This window comes from Panthera onca, chromosome A1 (genome assembly GCF_046562875.1).
Source record: "Panthera onca isolate mPanOnc1 chromosome A1, mPanOnc1 haplotype 2, whole genome shotgun sequence".
NCBI lineage: Eukaryota > Metazoa > Chordata > Mammalia > Carnivora > Felidae > Panthera > Panthera onca.
Genome location: NC_138339.1, coordinates 29675162 through 29693495, shown reverse-complemented (window position 1 = coordinate 29693495; position 18334 = coordinate 29675162). Strand labels below are relative to the sequence as shown.

General features: G+C 34.6%; 1 protein-coding gene across 4 annotated transcripts in view; it reads right to left on the bottom strand.

Moving 5' to 3' along the window:
* The window catches only part of NIPBL (NIPBL cohesin loading factor), a 197158-nt gene that overhangs the window by 65868 nt on the left and 112956 nt on the right, over nucleotides 1-18334 (bottom strand). For all 4 annotated transcript variants that reach the window (XM_078445006.2, XM_078445004.2, XM_078445009.2 and 1 more), the window contains one exon: nucleotides 3233-3415. In XM_078445006.2, the coding sequence (XP_078301132.1) occupies nucleotides 3233-3415 (183 nt within the window). The remainder of the gene's footprint in view (nucleotides 1-3232; nucleotides 3416-18334) is intronic.

The window sequence follows — 18334 nt, the reverse complement described above, 5'->3', positions numbered from 1 at the left end:
TCCCCTTAAATTCTTAGATTTAAGGATGCCAATCTTACTAGCATAGATAGATGTATTCTACTACGCTTGTACTGGTGCCCTTATGTGTGAATAAGCAATGCCTACACTCTGGCTAATCTCACCCTTACGTGCTGCCTTAGCTGCTCCTATTCGAGAATCTAGTTTGGTTTCTGGTTCTGGACCCTTCTGTCCAATCTACTGACAGTATGGCAGAAAAAGATAATTTTGTTTCCTCTTTTTGGTCATAGACTTGGCACAGAAAGATGGTTCATAAAAAAAGACAAATGTAAATGCATATATTTAAATCTCCAATGATTTTCTTCATAATTAGGCATAAATTTGACTATGAAATATGAGGAAGAAGTAGGACTTTCTCCCCTTTTGCAATTAGGGTATGCCCCAGTACGTTCTCTTAGTTGAGAGGCTGCCTTATAAACTAATATAAGGGGTGTGTGTGTGTATATCAGAGAAACATTTAGCATTCACTAAATACTTTTCAACAAGTACTAACATTGAGGAAAAACAACTAATAAGCAAACTTGTTCAGAAAGAATTCTATGACCTCAAATATGACCTAGTCCTTTTGAAACTTAATTTCATACGAAATCCATTTCAAGCATTCAATTCTATGATTAGAAAACGCTTGAAAAATCTTACAGTTGTTAGCAAGAACATACAAAATACCGTACCGGTGATAATTTTTATAGGCCTTGAAGATTTTTTGTTTCACATCCATTAAACTTTAGGAAATTTGGATAAAAATAGGACGGCAAATTAGAAAAAATTCCCACCCAACTTCTATGATACAGTGTGTTGTAATAAGGTTACCAGGATCCCAATTCATTGTTACTGGTTTATTCTTTTGCTATTACTCTCAAGAAATAGGGGAGGAGCTCAGTAGACAGGTAGATAAAATATGACTTGAGTGTCTTCCACCTTCCCTAACTTTCACCTACATTGCTCTTTAGCTTACATCTTCCCTCCTTCCCCAGCAACACACTGACCTTGTAGTTGTGCTATGGCTATCCAGATCTATGTGGCCCAACTTTCAAAGTTACCCCTCAACCTTTCCCCCATCCTTCAACAAAACAATTGCCTTAGTTTTAGATTTTCAGGAGTGCAATTTGATTAAACTGCAGTAAAACCTTAAGTTTCAAATGGTCTCTCTCAAAGCAGCATAACGCTTGTGTTTATGTTCTCATACTACTTTTACATTTTGTATTACACTATATTCTCACTGCATTGTTTTTGTTGTGGTATAATGACAATGTGTTTGTTTATGTAAACTACCAATTGCAATTCCTCCATCTCTCAAATCAGCGGCTCCAGAGTAAATTTTTCTATAGTTACTTGTATAGAAATTAGAAAAACAGGAAGCTACTCTGAAGTCTCTTAAAAAATCCAGAGAAACTTTTCTTCCTCCTAGCAAGGGCTGAAGCTGAGGTTCTCTGATACGAGCTTTCAGTACACTTGGAAACAGATATAACAGGGTTCATGGCTTTAAGATGACACTAAGTGCTTCCATAAGATGAAATGAGAGCTCTCCTAACAGAAAGCAAAGAAAAGAATAGTGGCTGCACTAATGACAAACATAAGGCATGTGTGGCTCTCTTCTCTTACACTTGATGGCCATTTCTGATTGTGCTATTCTTTCTACTTAACTGCAAGGAAGCTTCAAAATTCTCCTCAGCTTAGCAATGAGAGGAGCTCAGCCGCTCTCAGTGAAATGGGAGTTGAAGTGTGATTTGAAATCAGTCTGCAATTAAATAACTCCTCCTTCTTAACTACTCCCTTTAGAAATGGGTGATGTTTTAGGGAGCAGGAGAGAGAGTGAAGGAGAGGCATGTCTATAAAGGGGAGTGAGTTTATGAGCCACCAGATCTCCTTTCTCCTATCCCTTTCCAGAATATATGTTCCCATATGACCAAAATGTTTGATTATAATAAAAAAAGTATTAAGTTTAGCCATTGAAATATATTCCATGTAAATACATCTCATGAGAATACAAATGATAACAATTGTACATATAATTGTCAGATTAACTTTGCTATATATTTTATTTCAATTTTAAAACTTTCTTCAGATTTGTTCAGTATTTATAGCCTACTGCTCATAGCTCAAGAGCTCACAATTTAAAGAAAATCAGAGTAAATGAACATTAAAAACTTTGGAGGAGGTGAAGGATTTCCATCAGCAATATACATTTAAAATTAGCAGCATGCATCTGTCCTTCCTGCCCTTGCTTGTCACACCTCAATCTATGGAAACTAGGTGGAAAAGGTAGAATACACTGGAGGTCTTCCCAGTTCTTTTGGTCAAAATGACTAAGTCAGTTGGCACACAAGTGAAGATCTCCCATAGTCTGTTTCCACTGAATGCCGTTTAAGTCAAACAAGGTTGCTGACCCCTCTTGGCTAGGCTCAATTCTCTTGCTCCAGAAGAAGGAAGATAGGGATAAAAGAGAAGAACTTTTTCAGTGGACCAGTAGGAAGACAGGCGAGGTATAGCAAGTCTAGTGCAAAGACAGGTGATCACAGTGTTGTAGAGAGGTAGCTGTGTAGTGAAGAAGCCAGCTCTGGAAAACAGTGAAACAAGGGAGGAATTCCAGGACACAGCTGGGCAAAAAGGAGAAGCCAGGTCCAAACCACACAGATAATTGGCAATGTGGCTAATCCATTCATAATTTAGTGATAGTATGGTTTTAAATATTTCTTCACCTGGCTATCTCCTATGTGTCCTTCAAGACTCAACTCAAGTGTCACCTCTTCCAGTAAGCGTTCCCTGAAACCCAAGTATAATTTTGATGTCAATCCAATGTGCTCCCATAGCACCCTGGATTTACTTATTATCACTGTACTTTTCTCACTGTGCTACAACTGTTTACATATTTCCCCCATTAGACTGAAGGCTCTTTAAAGACAGGGGCCACATCTTATTTATATTTTTAATCTCAGTGCCTAACATATATAGTAGGAACTCAATAAATGTTTGCTAAATACAGACACATACCTGTGTTATTTGACACTAACCATAGCTCATTAAAATTTTTTTTCTTGGTGCCAACTGATCTCATCTGTCACACGTTTTTTAGTATAAAGAAAAAGCCTTGCTATACTAAGTTATTAAGAATTAAGATCACTGTACTGTTCCTAACCCCCCAAATTATGAATGAGACAAACATATCAACCTGCGTTTTAATTCTAAAGTAATAATAAAATTATGTGATACTTACATTCAAAAGCTTCATCACTATCATTATCTTCATCTGAACTGATTTCAGCATATTTTGGCTTTTCATTAACTGTGCTACGCTTGCGTTTATTCATTTTCACACGTTCACAAAGTGGCATGGTGGATTCAATTTCTGCCAGAAGTTCGGGGGGTAATTCTTTTAACACTGATTGATCTATACTACCTATTAATGAAAGGTAAGAAAAAAATTTAAATCTGAAGATAAAAGGGAAATTTTAACTAAATTAGAACAATGAAAATGAAATACTAGTATTTATATACGTTTTCTAAGTCAGCTTTGTATTTTAATAAAACACATATTTAAAACTGTAATAGGCTCAACCCTGACCTGATAATGCAGTTTTTATACATGTATCATTATAGAACAACTTAAAAAATATAAAAAGGGTAGTTATATCATCAGTTTTTGATATAATGCCTTCATTTGTCTGCACAGACTAAAAACTTTCTAAAACTATGAATCCACTGGCATTGACTAGCGTATTTGTACTAGGGGATTCATTTTGCATTCTTGGTAGCACCCCCATTTGTTTTACAGAGGTCTATACCAGTTAGTTTGAAAGTAAGGCTCTCTCTCCGTGCAGATTAGAAGAGTTGGAAGACACTTAGCACCTCCTTCTCTTCATCTATGATCTTGGTGGTTGTGTGATATGGCTGAGACCAGAGTTTTACATGCTTTTACCTATCACTGTCTATTCGAGAGGCATGGTAATGCCTTTAGTATTCCAAAGAACTTCCTCAAACAGATAAACCAATATATGCATTTAACTGAAGATAAAGGAACATGAAAGGCAGGATAAACAAAACAAAAATATTTAAAAATATAATTGTCTATAATTGAAAATAGTAAATTCAAGTCTGTCATGAAATAAGTTCATATTTTCCCATGAAAAAGTAATGACGGAATAAAAATATATCAGCATAATAACATTAACATAATATTTACTATTTAATCCTACACACATACACACAAATACACAAATACTACAAATGAAGAAATAAATTCTTAACATCTTATTGAGAGCTTAAAAATAAAGAAGTAGCAAAAGCTATTTATTCAGGATAATTTGTCCTTGATGATGACAATTTTAACTTACTTTACTTACCCTTGTAAATTTTTTAGTGGAAGTACAAAAATGAGGTCTTAGCTGCTAAATTTTAGAAACTGGGAGCAAAGAGTACTTTAGTGGATTATAACGGGGAATATTAGTAACTATAATCAACATTAACACTACAACATTTGAATTTTAATAGTGCTTATGTAAAGGATAAAAATAAATCATGACAAAAATGAATGGGTACTGATTAAGATAATTTCAAAGCCTCAGTATTCAATCCCAATAATTTAAGAATATAAAACATAGATTATTAATCTCAATGGAAGAATAATCTTTTTTTTATTCTTCATGCAATTTTTATTGAACATCATGAAAGAGTTATTTCAGTAACCTTTAGTCTTTTACTCTTCTAAGGACACGCATAGCAAAAATTTTACCCAATAAAGATCTAATACTTGTGACTGGTAGTATTCCAAAGAATTCATTGCTGAGAATCCTGACAGACTAATGTTGAGTGTAACTTATCTGTGTCACTTTCAAATCATGTAACATTACTCTGTGCTGGCTTTCTTAATTTAACTGTACTTTATCAGTGAGGTCTTTTCAGAATATTGCTACAAGTAAAAGAAACCAACTTTAGCTTTGGATTGTCCATATGTTCAGCCCAAAGGTAAATACAACATGCATCTCATTTAAAAGTCCTTAACGTCTTGAGCACCTCTAATTAAATGTGTGGTTCTTTTTTGATGGAAGGATCATGTCTTCTAGTATTTACCTTCCCCTTTCCACATGGCCTATAATTTATCTTAATTTATTTTAATAATTTATAAATGGCTCAATAAATGCTTTCTGATTACCTGTCATTCACAGTTTCCTATGATCACTTACAAACTTCCTGTATAGTTTCTGAATTGCTAGATTTTAGAGGCAAATGAAGACATTTCCCAAATTTAAAAAAAAAAAAAAAAAGGAAGTACTGTCCTTTTTGTACTCCTGAAATGTTATAACCTTTTGGGGTATTTAAATAATGATAGCCCCTGGTGCCTGAGTGGCTCAGTCAGTTAAGCATCCAACTCTTGACTTCAGCTCAGGTCATGATCTCACGGTTTGTGAGATGGAGTCCCATGTCAGGCTCCATGACGACAGTGCAGAGCCTACTTGGGATTCTCTCTCTCCTGCTCTCTCTACCTCTCTCCTGTGTGCTCTCGCTCTCTCTCAAACAAAACATTAAAAAAAAAATTAGTAGAGATAGCGCCAAAGTATTTGGCCTTTAATCCATCATGACATTTTTTAAAAAGCCAATTTACCTGATTATGTTCTGCTTAAATTCCCATTCTCAAAGACATATACTGACCTGATACATATCCCAGAATAAAAATTATCCTATGGATAAATATACAATAGATAATCAAGGGTCAATATATGTATTGGTACTTGTAGTCTCTTTACAATGGTTTGTGAGATCACCAGAGCAAGGACTCTGCTCTCTTTCTCTCTTTTAAAAAAACTCCTCACAATAGCCAGACATAGAAAACTTAAAGTCATATATATGATAAAGCAGGCACCAAAGTTTATTCATTGTAGTTTACCATCTCTTATTCCCTAAATCATAAAAATACAATCAGATTTAAGAGCTTTTCTATTAGGTCGATCATTTTAACCTCTGTATAACTGAATGGTACAGCAACATAATTCAAAGACCAAATGTTTAATTTCTGAAGATGACCCAACTTAAGAAAAAACGAATCCAGCAACAGGTAATGTCTCTCAATGTATCATCCTCCAAAAGTGACCTCTGTTTCATTTTAAAGAAACATCTATTCCAAAGGTTTAGTCATTTTCTCAATTAAACACATCCTTTCTTCCTTTTAATAAAACACTTTATAAACTGACTCAGCTAGGTCCCTTGATTATAAAGAATAAGAGATAAAATGTTAGACTTTCCTATACTCACATTCGGGTTCTTTACTACATTATCAAGGATTGAATAACTGACTCAGCTTCAAAAGATCTGAATAAACAGTGAGTACCTCAAATGATGCCTATGATGTATTGGTTATGTTCTTTCCCCTAAATTAGGAACTAGTAATTGTTTAATTGCAAAATAATGTCTATTTCTTAACACAACTAGAAACTAGATTTTAGAAATTATTGTTTATGGAGGCACCTGGGTGGCTTAGTCAGTTAAGCGTCTGACTTTGGCTCAGGTCACAATCTCACAGTTCATGGGTGCAGCCCCACATCGGGCTCTGTGCTAACAGCGCAGTCTGGAGCCTGCTTCGGATTCTATGTCTCTGTCTCTCTCTCTGTCTCTCTGTCTCTCTCTGCCCTTCCCTGGTTTGTGCTCTCTCTCAAAAATAAAATAAACATTAAAAAAAAAAAAAAGAAATTGTTTGTAGGGTTATTGTTCTTAAAAAATTCAGATTGCTAGGACCTGATGATTATCTTTCTCACCTCACTTCTCCCATTCCAACTACTTTATTGTTTAAATCAGGTGTTTGAATTACCACAAAATTTTAAGTTACTGGCTTGAGGGGATAATGTCATTTAGTCACAATTTTGTGAATATCACACTTTCAGCTTTTGTAGGTATATACTCCATTAGATGTAGCGCACCTCTATTCTCTAGCTCTAATAAGGCTAAAAGAATACATTTACTTCTAGATATGGCACATTTTAGGAACCTTGGATTTCTAGTCTAAATTACTTATATTAGCACATTTAGCAGATTATTAAAACCAGACTATTAAAAGTCTCAAAGAGTCACTGATTAGATAACAATGTATTATTTGGGAGCGCCTGAGTGGCTCAGTCAGTTAAGCGTCCGATTTTGGCTCAGGTCATGATCTCACGGTTCGTGAGTTCATGAGTTTGAGCCCCGCGTCGGGCTCTGTGCTGACAGCTCAGAGCCTGGAGCCTGCTTCAGATTCTATGTCTCCCTCTCCGCTGCTTGCACTCTGTCTCTCGCATTGTGTCAAAAATAAACATTAAAAAAAAATGTGTTATTTGTTTTTTAAGTGAAACAAACAACCCCGAGATTAAAATAAATGAACTCTTTGGGACTAAAGATTCAGACAGTGGAAACCAGTCATGTTCAGAAACAAACCAAGAAACTCACATAAAACTCCAAATTATGTAAGTCATAAAAAACATCTTAGGCATAATGTAGTTCAGGGACAATTCTTCCAACAACCTACTCAAATTACAAAGGAGTAGCATCAAATGGATCTTTAACCCCAAATACAGGCAATCTGACTGTCGTGTAACCCTAAGTGGGTTAATACAGTTTGAAGAAGATACATATTTTTGGTAGCAATGGTTCCTAAATGCAAGCCAACTTCTTTATTTAAAGCCACTATTAAGAAGTACATCTAAGTAGCATAAATTGTGGATTACATAGCCCTGAAATATGGCAACAGTTGGGAGGTAGAAACAAAAAGCAACAACCTAAAGAGAAACTAAAAAAAAGTATGGTTCAACTATGAGACCAGGACACTGAATGTTCCTTTCACAGGGACCATAAGATTACCTAACCTGATGGCAGTACTATGGATAAAGAGGAAGACTGTGCACTAGGGACCAAAATCTGCAGTGAACGTAGGGACATGGAAGATTGCTGTCCAAAGTTTTGAGGTCGGGTGCCTGGGTGGCTTAGTCAGTTGAGCATCCGACTTTGACTCAGGTCATGATTTCGTGGTTCATGGGTTTAAGCCTTGCGTTGGGCTCTGTGCTGACAGCTCACAGCCTTGAGCCTGCTTCGGATTCTGTGTCTCCCTCTCTCTCTGCCCTCCCCCGCTTGCACTCTGTATCTCTCTCTCAAAAATAAATAAACATTCAAAAAAAAGTTTGGAGGTCACAAAACAATGACCTTAGGGGAAAAACTTTGACACGTACATTTTAGCAATTACAGGTGACCCTTAACATGTTTGAACTGCATGGGTCCATTTATATGCCAATTTTTCTTGAGAGATACAGTATAGTATTGTAGATGTATTTTCTTTTTCTTATGATTTTAACAGTATATAATGCGTGTAATAAACAAAATATGTATTGACTTTATGTTATTGGTAAAGCTTCCTGGTCAACATTAGGCTATATCAGTAGTTAAATTTGGGGGGAGTCCAAAGTTATACATGGATTTTTGACTGTGTAGAGGAAGAACCCTCCATGTTGTTCAAGGATCAACTGAATTTGGAAAGAGCAGTAGCAAACTAGGAGAAAGGACATTCTCCTTTTTAGTAGTGCTAAGGCTCTTTGGCTGAGTGAAAATGAGGGAAGTGAAACTCACAGCTTTCTATAGATGTTAGTTAACAGTCATCAGAGTAATAAGAAGGGAGGATCTGTTTGTAACTGAGGATGAGGTCTTAATTTAAGGGAAGAGAACATCAGGTAGATTACCTTCTCTAAAAGGAAAAGGTCAGGAAATAGGTTTGCTTTTGTTTGTGATGATTTAGGAAAAATGGAAGTGATGCATAATGAGATAATCTGGTATAAAGTTGCTTTAATTTTGGTAAAGAGGCAGAGAGACCCCAGGTACTGGCTGGAGGCCTAATACTACTTATTCAGGATTACAAAAAAACTTAAAATATGAAGCAGCAACTTTTATATCAAAATTATAGCATAGATAATTAAGCTCTCTGATACAAGGTAGTCAATATACTTTCAACTTATTTTTTTTTTTAAGTTTATTATTTTGAGAGAAGGTGTGTGTGCACGTGGGGGAAGGGCAGAGAGAGAGGCAGACAGAATCCCAAGCACTCTCCCTGCTGCCCACACAGAGCCCGATGCAGGGCTCAAATCCACAAACTGCAAGATCTTAACCTGAGCCAAAGTCAAGAGTCAGACGCTTAACTGACTAAGCCACCCAGGTGCCCCACTCTACTATTGCTTTAAAAAAAATTTTTTTTTTAATTTGAGAGAGAGAGACTGAGAGAGAAAAAGAATACACGAGTCAGGGAGAGGGCAGAGGAAGAGAGAGAGAATCTTAAGCAGGCTCTATGCACAGTGTGGAGCTGATGTGGGGCTTGATCCCATGATGACTCAGGGATCACAACCTGAGCTGAAATCAAGACTTGGATGCTAAACAAACTAAGCCACCCAGGTGTCCCAATATTCTATTCTTGAGGTAAATTTTTCTTAAAAGCACTGTGTCCATTTTTTTTTTTTTAACAAGTCAACTTCCTGACTCATGATCGTTATTGAAAAGATCAAATTTTCTACAATGCTTTACACAGCGATGTCTTTAGGAATTAACTGCTATGCAGAGATGTTTGAGATGATATGAAATGATTCAGCCTTTGCTTCTGAGTTCTGTAAGTCTGCTTGTAGTTGACTGAAATGTATATACTCAGAATCTGTTAACTAGTGTAGAATATATAACAGAGCAAATGGGGTTAAAATCCTTTAACTCATTACTTATACTATTCATAGAAATTTATTCCAAGGAAATCTATACAACAAAAAAACTCTATGAAGAAAGGTGTTTAGATCAGTTTTATCTATTATAACAGCTTTTTTCCAGATGAAAAGTCTTTTCTAAATCCTGAAGGAAGTTTATCCACAAAGTGAAAAGATATCATAATTGACGTGCGACAAGTGTAAAATATATTAAAAGTAACTGAAGTCTGATTCTACTTGTTATATTTTATATATTAAATATTAATATATTAATAACTTATATAACTCCACTAAATGAGGTACTCAGATATTAAATATCCTTCTTGAAATATTATATTTGGCAAACTTCACACTACATAAATACTAGAGAACTAGAAAACTATTTCAAAACTCATTCTAGATGAATCGTTTTACATACACACATAAATACTCAAGTAACAGTGGACATTACAAATTTTAGGTCTCATTTGCTACAGAATAATCTATTTATCAGATTAACCTACATTACAATTTTAATTTTATATATCTACAGTAGGTAGGCTCAGCAAACTACAGCCTGTGGAGTCAAATATGCCCACCACACATTTCTGTATATAAAGTTTTATTAGAATACAGTGACACACAATCATTTCCATGTTGTCTATGGTTGCTTTCGTATTATTGCAATGTTAAAAAAAAGTGGCCCGTAAAGCCTAAAATATTTACAATCTGGGCCTTCACAGAAAAAGTCTGCTGACCCCTGATCTCTATCCTGTCATAGTTTTTTCAAATTGGAACAAAGTGCCAGCCACCTCGCCAGTGCAGTCACTATATTCTGTACATTTTAGATCACTGAAAATTGGTTTATTTAATGAAGACAAAAGCCAAGGAGTTGGTTTGTAGCAAATGAAAAAAACTATTACAAATGAAGCAGGCAGGAGAAAAGATTCCAAGAAAAATCTGGCTTTAAGCATCAGCTTTGATCTTGACACTAGTACTACAAATATCTCATCAATGTGCAGCTACTATATTACTATGGGGAAGAACGATAAAAAGAAACATGCTTTCCAGTAAGTTTATCATGTAAATGACAATTTACTACTAATCAACACAGAAAGTAGGAAGCAGGGATCAAATGATCCTTTCCTTGATATGTAGACACAGAGAGAAAAATAAATAGTAGAAGCACAACCTAACTTTTAATCTCAAGGAACTAAAAAAAGAAAACAAAGCCCAAATCTAATAGAAGGATGAAAATAAATATTAAAGCAGAAATAATTGAAACAGACTAAAAACAGAAAAGATCAATGAAACTAAGACGTGAATTTCTGAAAAAATAAACAAAATAGACAAACGTTCAGCTACACTTACCAAGAAAAAAAGGAAGAGGACTCAAAAAAAAAAAATTAAAAACAACAGAAGACGCATTAAAACTGGTACCATATAAATACAAAGGATCCATATCCCTAGAAACATATAACCCACCAAGGCTGGCTCATGAAGAAATAAAAAATCTGAACAGACCAATTATTAGGAGATTGGATTAGTAATCAAAATCCTCCCAACAAAGAAAAGCCCAGGACCAGACAAGTTCTTTGATGAATTCCAACAAACATTTAAAGAATATTAATTTTTTTCAAACACTTCCAAAAACAGAAGAGGAAGAAAAGGAGGGAACACTTCCGAAGTCAGCATTACCCTGATACCACAACCAGAAAAGGACACTACAAGAAAGAAAATCACAGGCCAATACGTCTGATAAACATAGATTCAAAGTCCTCAACTAAATACTAGAAAATAGCATTCAATAACACATTAAAAGAATCAGGATTATATACCATGATGAAGTGGGATTTATTGCAGAAATGCATGAATGGTTTAAAATCTGTCAATTAATGTGATACACATTAACAAAATGAATGATAAAAATAATATGATCATCTATTTAATAGATGCAGAAAAGCATTTAAAAAATTTCAACATCTATTCATGATGAAAACTCTCAACAAACTGCATACAAAGGGAATGTACCTGAACATAATAAAGGCCATATATGACAAGCCCACAGCTAATATCTTACTCAATGGTGAAAAGCTTTATAAGGAACAAGATAAGGATGCCCAATCTTGCCATTTTTATTCAACATAGTACTAGAAGTCCTAGCCAGAGCAGAGCAATTAGGGAGGAAAAAGAAATAAAAGGCATCCAGACGAGAAGGGAAAAATTAACTATCGCTATTGCCAGACTACATGATATATATAGAAAACCTAAAGATTCCACAAATAAACTGTTAGAATTAATAAAGTAAAAAAGGTTGCAGGATACAAAATCAACATACAAAAATCAGTTGCATTTTGATATACGAACAATAATCAGAAAGAGATATTAAGAAAAAAATCCATTTATAATTACATCCAAAAGAACAAAATATCAAGGAATAAATTTAACCAGAGGTGAAAGATCTGTACACTGAAAACTAGAAAAAGTTGATAGAAGGAACTAAAGAGACAAATAAATGCAAAGAAAGTTCTGTGCTCATGGATTACAAGAATTAATGCTGTTAAAATGCCCATACTACCTAAAGCCATCTATATATACAAAGCAATCCCTGTCAAAATTCCAATGACATTTATTACAGAAATAGAACAGCCCTAAAATTTGCACAGAACCACAAAATAGTCAAATAACCAAAGCAATCTTAAGAAAGAAGAACAAAGCTCAGGGCACCATGCTTCCTGATCTTAAACTATATTGCAAAGCTGTAGTAATCAAAACAGTATGATAATGGCATAAAAATAGACACATATATAAATGGAACAGATAAGACAGCCCAGAAATAAACTCATGCATATATGGTCAATTAATTTACAAAAAAGCAGCCAAGAATATTCAACAAAGAAAGGATGGTCATTTAAAAAAATTTTTTTAAGGGGCACCTGGGTGGTTCAGTTGGTTAAGTGTCCGACTTCGGCTCAGAGGTTTGTGAGTTCGAGCCCTGCATCGGGCTCTGTGCTGACAGCTCAGGGCCTGGAGCCTGCTTCGGATTCTGTGTCTCCCTCTCTCTCTGCTCCTCCCCTGCTCACACTCTGTCTCTCTCTCAAAAATAAAGAGGTGCGTCTGGGTGGCTCAGTCGGTTAGGCATCCGACTTCAGTTCAGGTCATGATCCCACAGTCTGTGAGTTCGAGCCCTGCGTCAGGCTCTGTGCTGACAGCTCAGAGCCTGGAGCCTGCTTTGGATTCTGTGTCTCCCTCTCTCTCTGCCCCTCCCCAGCTCATGCTCTGTCTCTCTCTGTCTCAAAAATAAATAAAAACATTAAAAAAAAAAGATTTAACAAAAATAAGAAAAAAATTTTTAAGTGTATTTATTTATTTTGAGAGAGAGAGAGAGAGAGAGAGAGAGAGAGAAAGGGAGAGAGAGAAGTGCAAGTACATGCGTGGGGGAGGGGCAGAGAGAGGGAGAGAAAAAATCCAAAGCAGGCTCTGTGCTATTAGCTATTAGCACAGAGCCTGCTATGGGGCTCGATCTCAGGAACCATGATGGTCAACAAGTGTAACAAATGTATGAAAAGGTGCTCAACATCACTAATCATCAGGGAAATGCAAATCAAAATTGAAAGAAGGTACACCTGCTGGAATGGCTATTATCAAAAAGGCAACAAGAAGTGTTGGTGAGAATGTGGAGAAAATGTAACCCTGTGCACTGTTTGGGGGGGGGGGGGAATATAAACTGGTCTAGCCACTATGAAAAATAGTATGGAGGTCTCAAATAAAACCACCATAGGATCCAGCAATACTCACTTCTGGATATATACCCAAAGGGAATGAAATCACTATTTCAAAGAGATATCTCCACAGCCTGTCCCCACCCATGTTCACTGAAGCATTATTTACAATAGCCAAGACATGAAAACAACCTAAGTTGTTTAGTCTATCGACAAATGAGTAAAGAAAAATGTGGTGTAAATGTATGTGTACACACACACACTAGATTATTCAGTAACAAAAAAGAAGGAAAGCATATCATTTGCAACAACATGGATGTACCCTGCGGGGCCTTATGCTAGGAGAAATAAGTCAAATAGCGAGAGACAAATACTGTGTGATTTCACTTATATGTGGAATCTAAAAAAACTGAACTCAGATACAGAGAACAGGTTGGTGGTTGCCAGACACAGGGGTGGTGGTTGTTGGGTGAAATGGGTACAGGTGTTCAAAATGTATAAACTTCTAGTTATAAGATGAATAATTTCTGGGGATATAATGTACACCATAGTTACTACAGTTAACAGTACCATACTGTATATTTCAAAGTTGCTAAGACAGCAAATCTTAAAAGTTCTCTTAAGAAAAAAAAAATAGAACTATGTGAGGTGATGAATGCTAATTTATTGTGGTAATTATTTCATGACATATACATACATCAAATTATTATTTTGTACACTTCAATGAAATGCTATTATGTTAAATACATCTCAAAAAATTGACAAGAAATGGTGGTAGCAGTGTCTTCGAATATACTGTGAATATAAAGTATATATACATATAAAGTTTTTCAAAAATACTCTCATTAGATAAACTCAATTAAAATGGCATGACTGCATTTCGTCATATAAAAAATTGGACAGCTCTTGGTTCTTACTGCAAGACTCATTTTGGTTCTCATAAATGAATGAGGTAGGAAGAAAATTGGTTTCTCCATTATAAAGTGAATGAACCAAGGCTACAATTTATTCGAGATTCTGATTCCAGTGCACTTTGTATTATCATTTATAATGGACTTAATGGAGAATTTTCAATTTTCAACATTAGAAGCCAGAGAAGGCTAATTTTTTTAATCTGGAGGGGATCCAGATTTAAAAATCCACATTATACTGTATCATATTATATCAGAGTATAGTGTTATATATTGTTACTCTGATATATTACTCTTAATATAGTGAATTCTCTTATTCTAAAAAAAGTTACTGAAACCCTCCTCTACAAGAGACTGATATTAAGATAATGAAAACCTACTTGATATTATACTATACTAAATCATGCTATGTATTATATTATACATACAGTTGACTTTGAATAATATGGGTTTGACCTACACAGGTCCACTATAGACAGAATTTTTCCAATAAATATAGTATAGTACTATAGATGTATTTTCTCTTATGATTTTAATAATTTTCTTTTCTCTAGCTTACTTTATTGTAAAAGTACAGTATATAATACCTTAGAATTCATATCTGTTATATATGTATACATATGTGTATATATATGTATGTGTGTGTGTGTGTGTACACTAATCAACTGTTTATGTTATCTGCAAGGCATCCGGTCAACAGTAAGCTACTGGCAGAGAAGTTTCTGTGAGTCCAACGTTATACATAGATTTTCAAGTGTGTGGTGGCCAGTGCCCCTAACCCCCATGTTGTTAAAGAGTCAACTGTACTATGATACATTAACCTATATAATAAAATTAACTTACTACAATATTATATTAATGATTTAATATTATACTATGATATAGTATACTATGATCTATCAAGTAGGTATTCATTATCTTAGTATAGGTATCAGGCTCTTGTAGGGGAGGATTTCAGTAACTTTTTTTAGAGTAAGAGGGAATTCAGTGTGTTCTTCATAAATAGAAGGTTCTCTCACAAGTAATTATTTGCTGTCTTCTCACCCCTCAATCATACATACACCTATTTCTAACATATAGGAAAACTTTATAGAAGGAACCAATGTATTATAGCGAACAACATTTAGTAGTTTAACTGGTACAGTAATAACTGAGGTGAAATAACTGCTCCCAATATGACCGCAACCATTCCCTAACCAAATGAACCCTAGGGTTTAAACACTGTTGACTATTTGAGCTGTTAAAGAAGTACACATTCCCAGTGAAAACCATTTTCAGTAACTGTTTCATGGTTTAAAGGCCATGATCTCAAATATAGGTGGTATGGGATATTTCTTAAAAGTAGTGAGTTAAGTGATACAAAATGATACACTAGTTGGAAGGAAGTATGTGGAGGAAGAAAAAAAATTATTTCCTTGGACATAAAGCTAAAATATCATGAGACATTCTGGAATTGTAAATAACCAATCAAATTGTTAATGTGTGTGATTACAGATACTAAGCTACTAATAACACATAAGGCAGGCTAGCTGATGAACATGCCAGTCTTAAAGACCTCTTAACTTCATATTATTTTAATTTGGAGACATACTGTACATTAGGGTATATCAGGACAATAGTCTAAGAATATTTTAACAATAAAGATACTATTTTTGGCATTTCAATATACTGACTGAAGTATAATAGAAGATATTTTAAAAATTTTAAAGGTTTTAAAGATTATGTTGATTCTCTGTACCCATCCCCCACTTGAAAAAGAAGAAACAAAGTGATAAGACAGAAGATGAAAGAAGCAGGATGAGAACAGAAGTCATACTGAGCCAATCTGTAACAGCTATAGAGCAAAATAAGAAAAAGGGTAAATTAAACACATAAATATGAGTAAGTTTTCTTGGGATCTTAACAAAAAGTAGGTAGTTGACAGTGTAAAACAAGTTATAACAAATTTTAGGGGACACAAAGTTGAAAATTATGTAGCTCTTGGGTTAGGGTCTACTGGTAGGAACATAAAAAATGAACACACAATTTTAATCTGCACACAAATCCTCTTCTGAAACATGGTGGCAATAGTCATTCAACAGATATTTAATATGCTAATTAAGCACTAGGTATTATGTTAGGTACTGGGATATACACATATCCCCATAGAAATAAAACAATGTCACTTTACATTTAATATGGTCACACAAACAACAAATATACATAATATTTATTATAAGTTATAAATCTATACCCCTACCATTCAAAATTGATCAGCTTAAAGTATACTCAAGGAATTTTAAACTATTCCTAAAGAATGAATATTTTAAATACTGACATCAGCTAAATATATGTAAAAGACAGAATTTCATGACTCTTCCAAGAAAACCTACCAAGAATTTTGGCCTTAGAAATCAACCACAAAAGTATCTCAGCAATACTCAATACAATTCCTTTACTTAGAAAAACACCAACATGTCAGAATATGTGATTCTCTGTGACTCTCCAAAAGAAAGTCCCAAGTAATGTGTGCTACACAAAGGGTAGTTGTGCCACAACTATGCTTCCTATGTAATTAAAAAAAATTCACAATTATGTAACTGTGCTATTGCTAACTTGGTAGCAGACATCTAAGATAAAACCAAAATTAGTATACTAAAAAATAACAGATATGAATTCTAAGGTATAAATAAAGTCAAATGATATACATGGGATCCTGAGGTGAATCTAAGCATTAAAATAATATTTTTAATGGAAATGTTCACTTAATAATAATTGCAGATCTGGTAATATATGTGTGTATACGTACTTGCGCATTTGTACACACACACACACACACACACACACACACACACACACACAGCCTACTCTAACAGGCAGACACACCCAGATAGCCTACTTACTAACATGAACATGTTAAGTATATACATTCATGTTAAAAGTACATTTAGGAGGAACATGAATTAGTACTAAAAAGTTTACATTCACAGGCAATGAAAAAACCAGGGGAAATCGTACAGCAGTTACTATTAGGAGTACTATATTAGGAGCTATATTCGTTTCTTGATGTTCAGTTGTAAAGATTCTTTGTTAGGACAGAGCTTAGAAAGCAAGGCTAGCATAAGCTGACAGAGGGCAGGGGAGAAAAAGACGGTCCAGATCAAGGGACAAGAGGGTACCACTTTCCATCTTTCTGACTCTTCTAAAATTGTAGCTTATACTAGGTATACGCCATTCCCAAAGTTTCAGTGAAAATTTTAAAAAACAATCTGTATCTAAATTCTAGTGCTGGCCACTACATTCTAACAACCTCTTTTACATAAACAAGTAATTCTGAAGAGATGCACCTAAGTCAAATAATAAAGACTATTAGTTACACCTGAAGTCTTAATTTTTTAAGTCTGACTGCTATAATTTAAAATCTAAAGCTTCACTACAAAAGGATAAATATTAGTGATAAAGACAATCTTTTTTCATTTTTGAAACATAAAATTAAATAGTGAAAAAATAAACATTTGATAAAGACCAAGTAACAGCAAAAAAAAAAGATCAGCCATGAGAAGCGATTTCTTTGAATAAAGAGTTCTTAGTAGTAATACTATGTTTTCATTGAGCTTTTTTTGATAGACAAGATACAACATTTTACAAAAATAATAATAACCATTACACCTTCTGGATCTCTTAGTACACTGCAGTGCTATACAACACAACTTTTTATGATGATGCAAATGTCCTCTATGTGTGTAAATAAGGGAGCCACTTGCCACATGTGGCTGCTGAGAATATGAATTTCTTAATTTTATTTAAAGTAATTTCCATTTAAATAGCCTAAGAGTCTAGTTGGCTATCCTACTAAATAGCACAATTCAAGAGTTTCATAGTCCTATAAGTAAATATAAATCTAAGTTCTTAATGAACCTCTTTCACAGAAGGAGAACTTAAAAATCAAACTTTCACCTCTATTGTCTTAAAATCTGTATCTTAATGTATTTATATTGCATGGGCTAAATAGGTCTTGCCACACACCATCATCAAA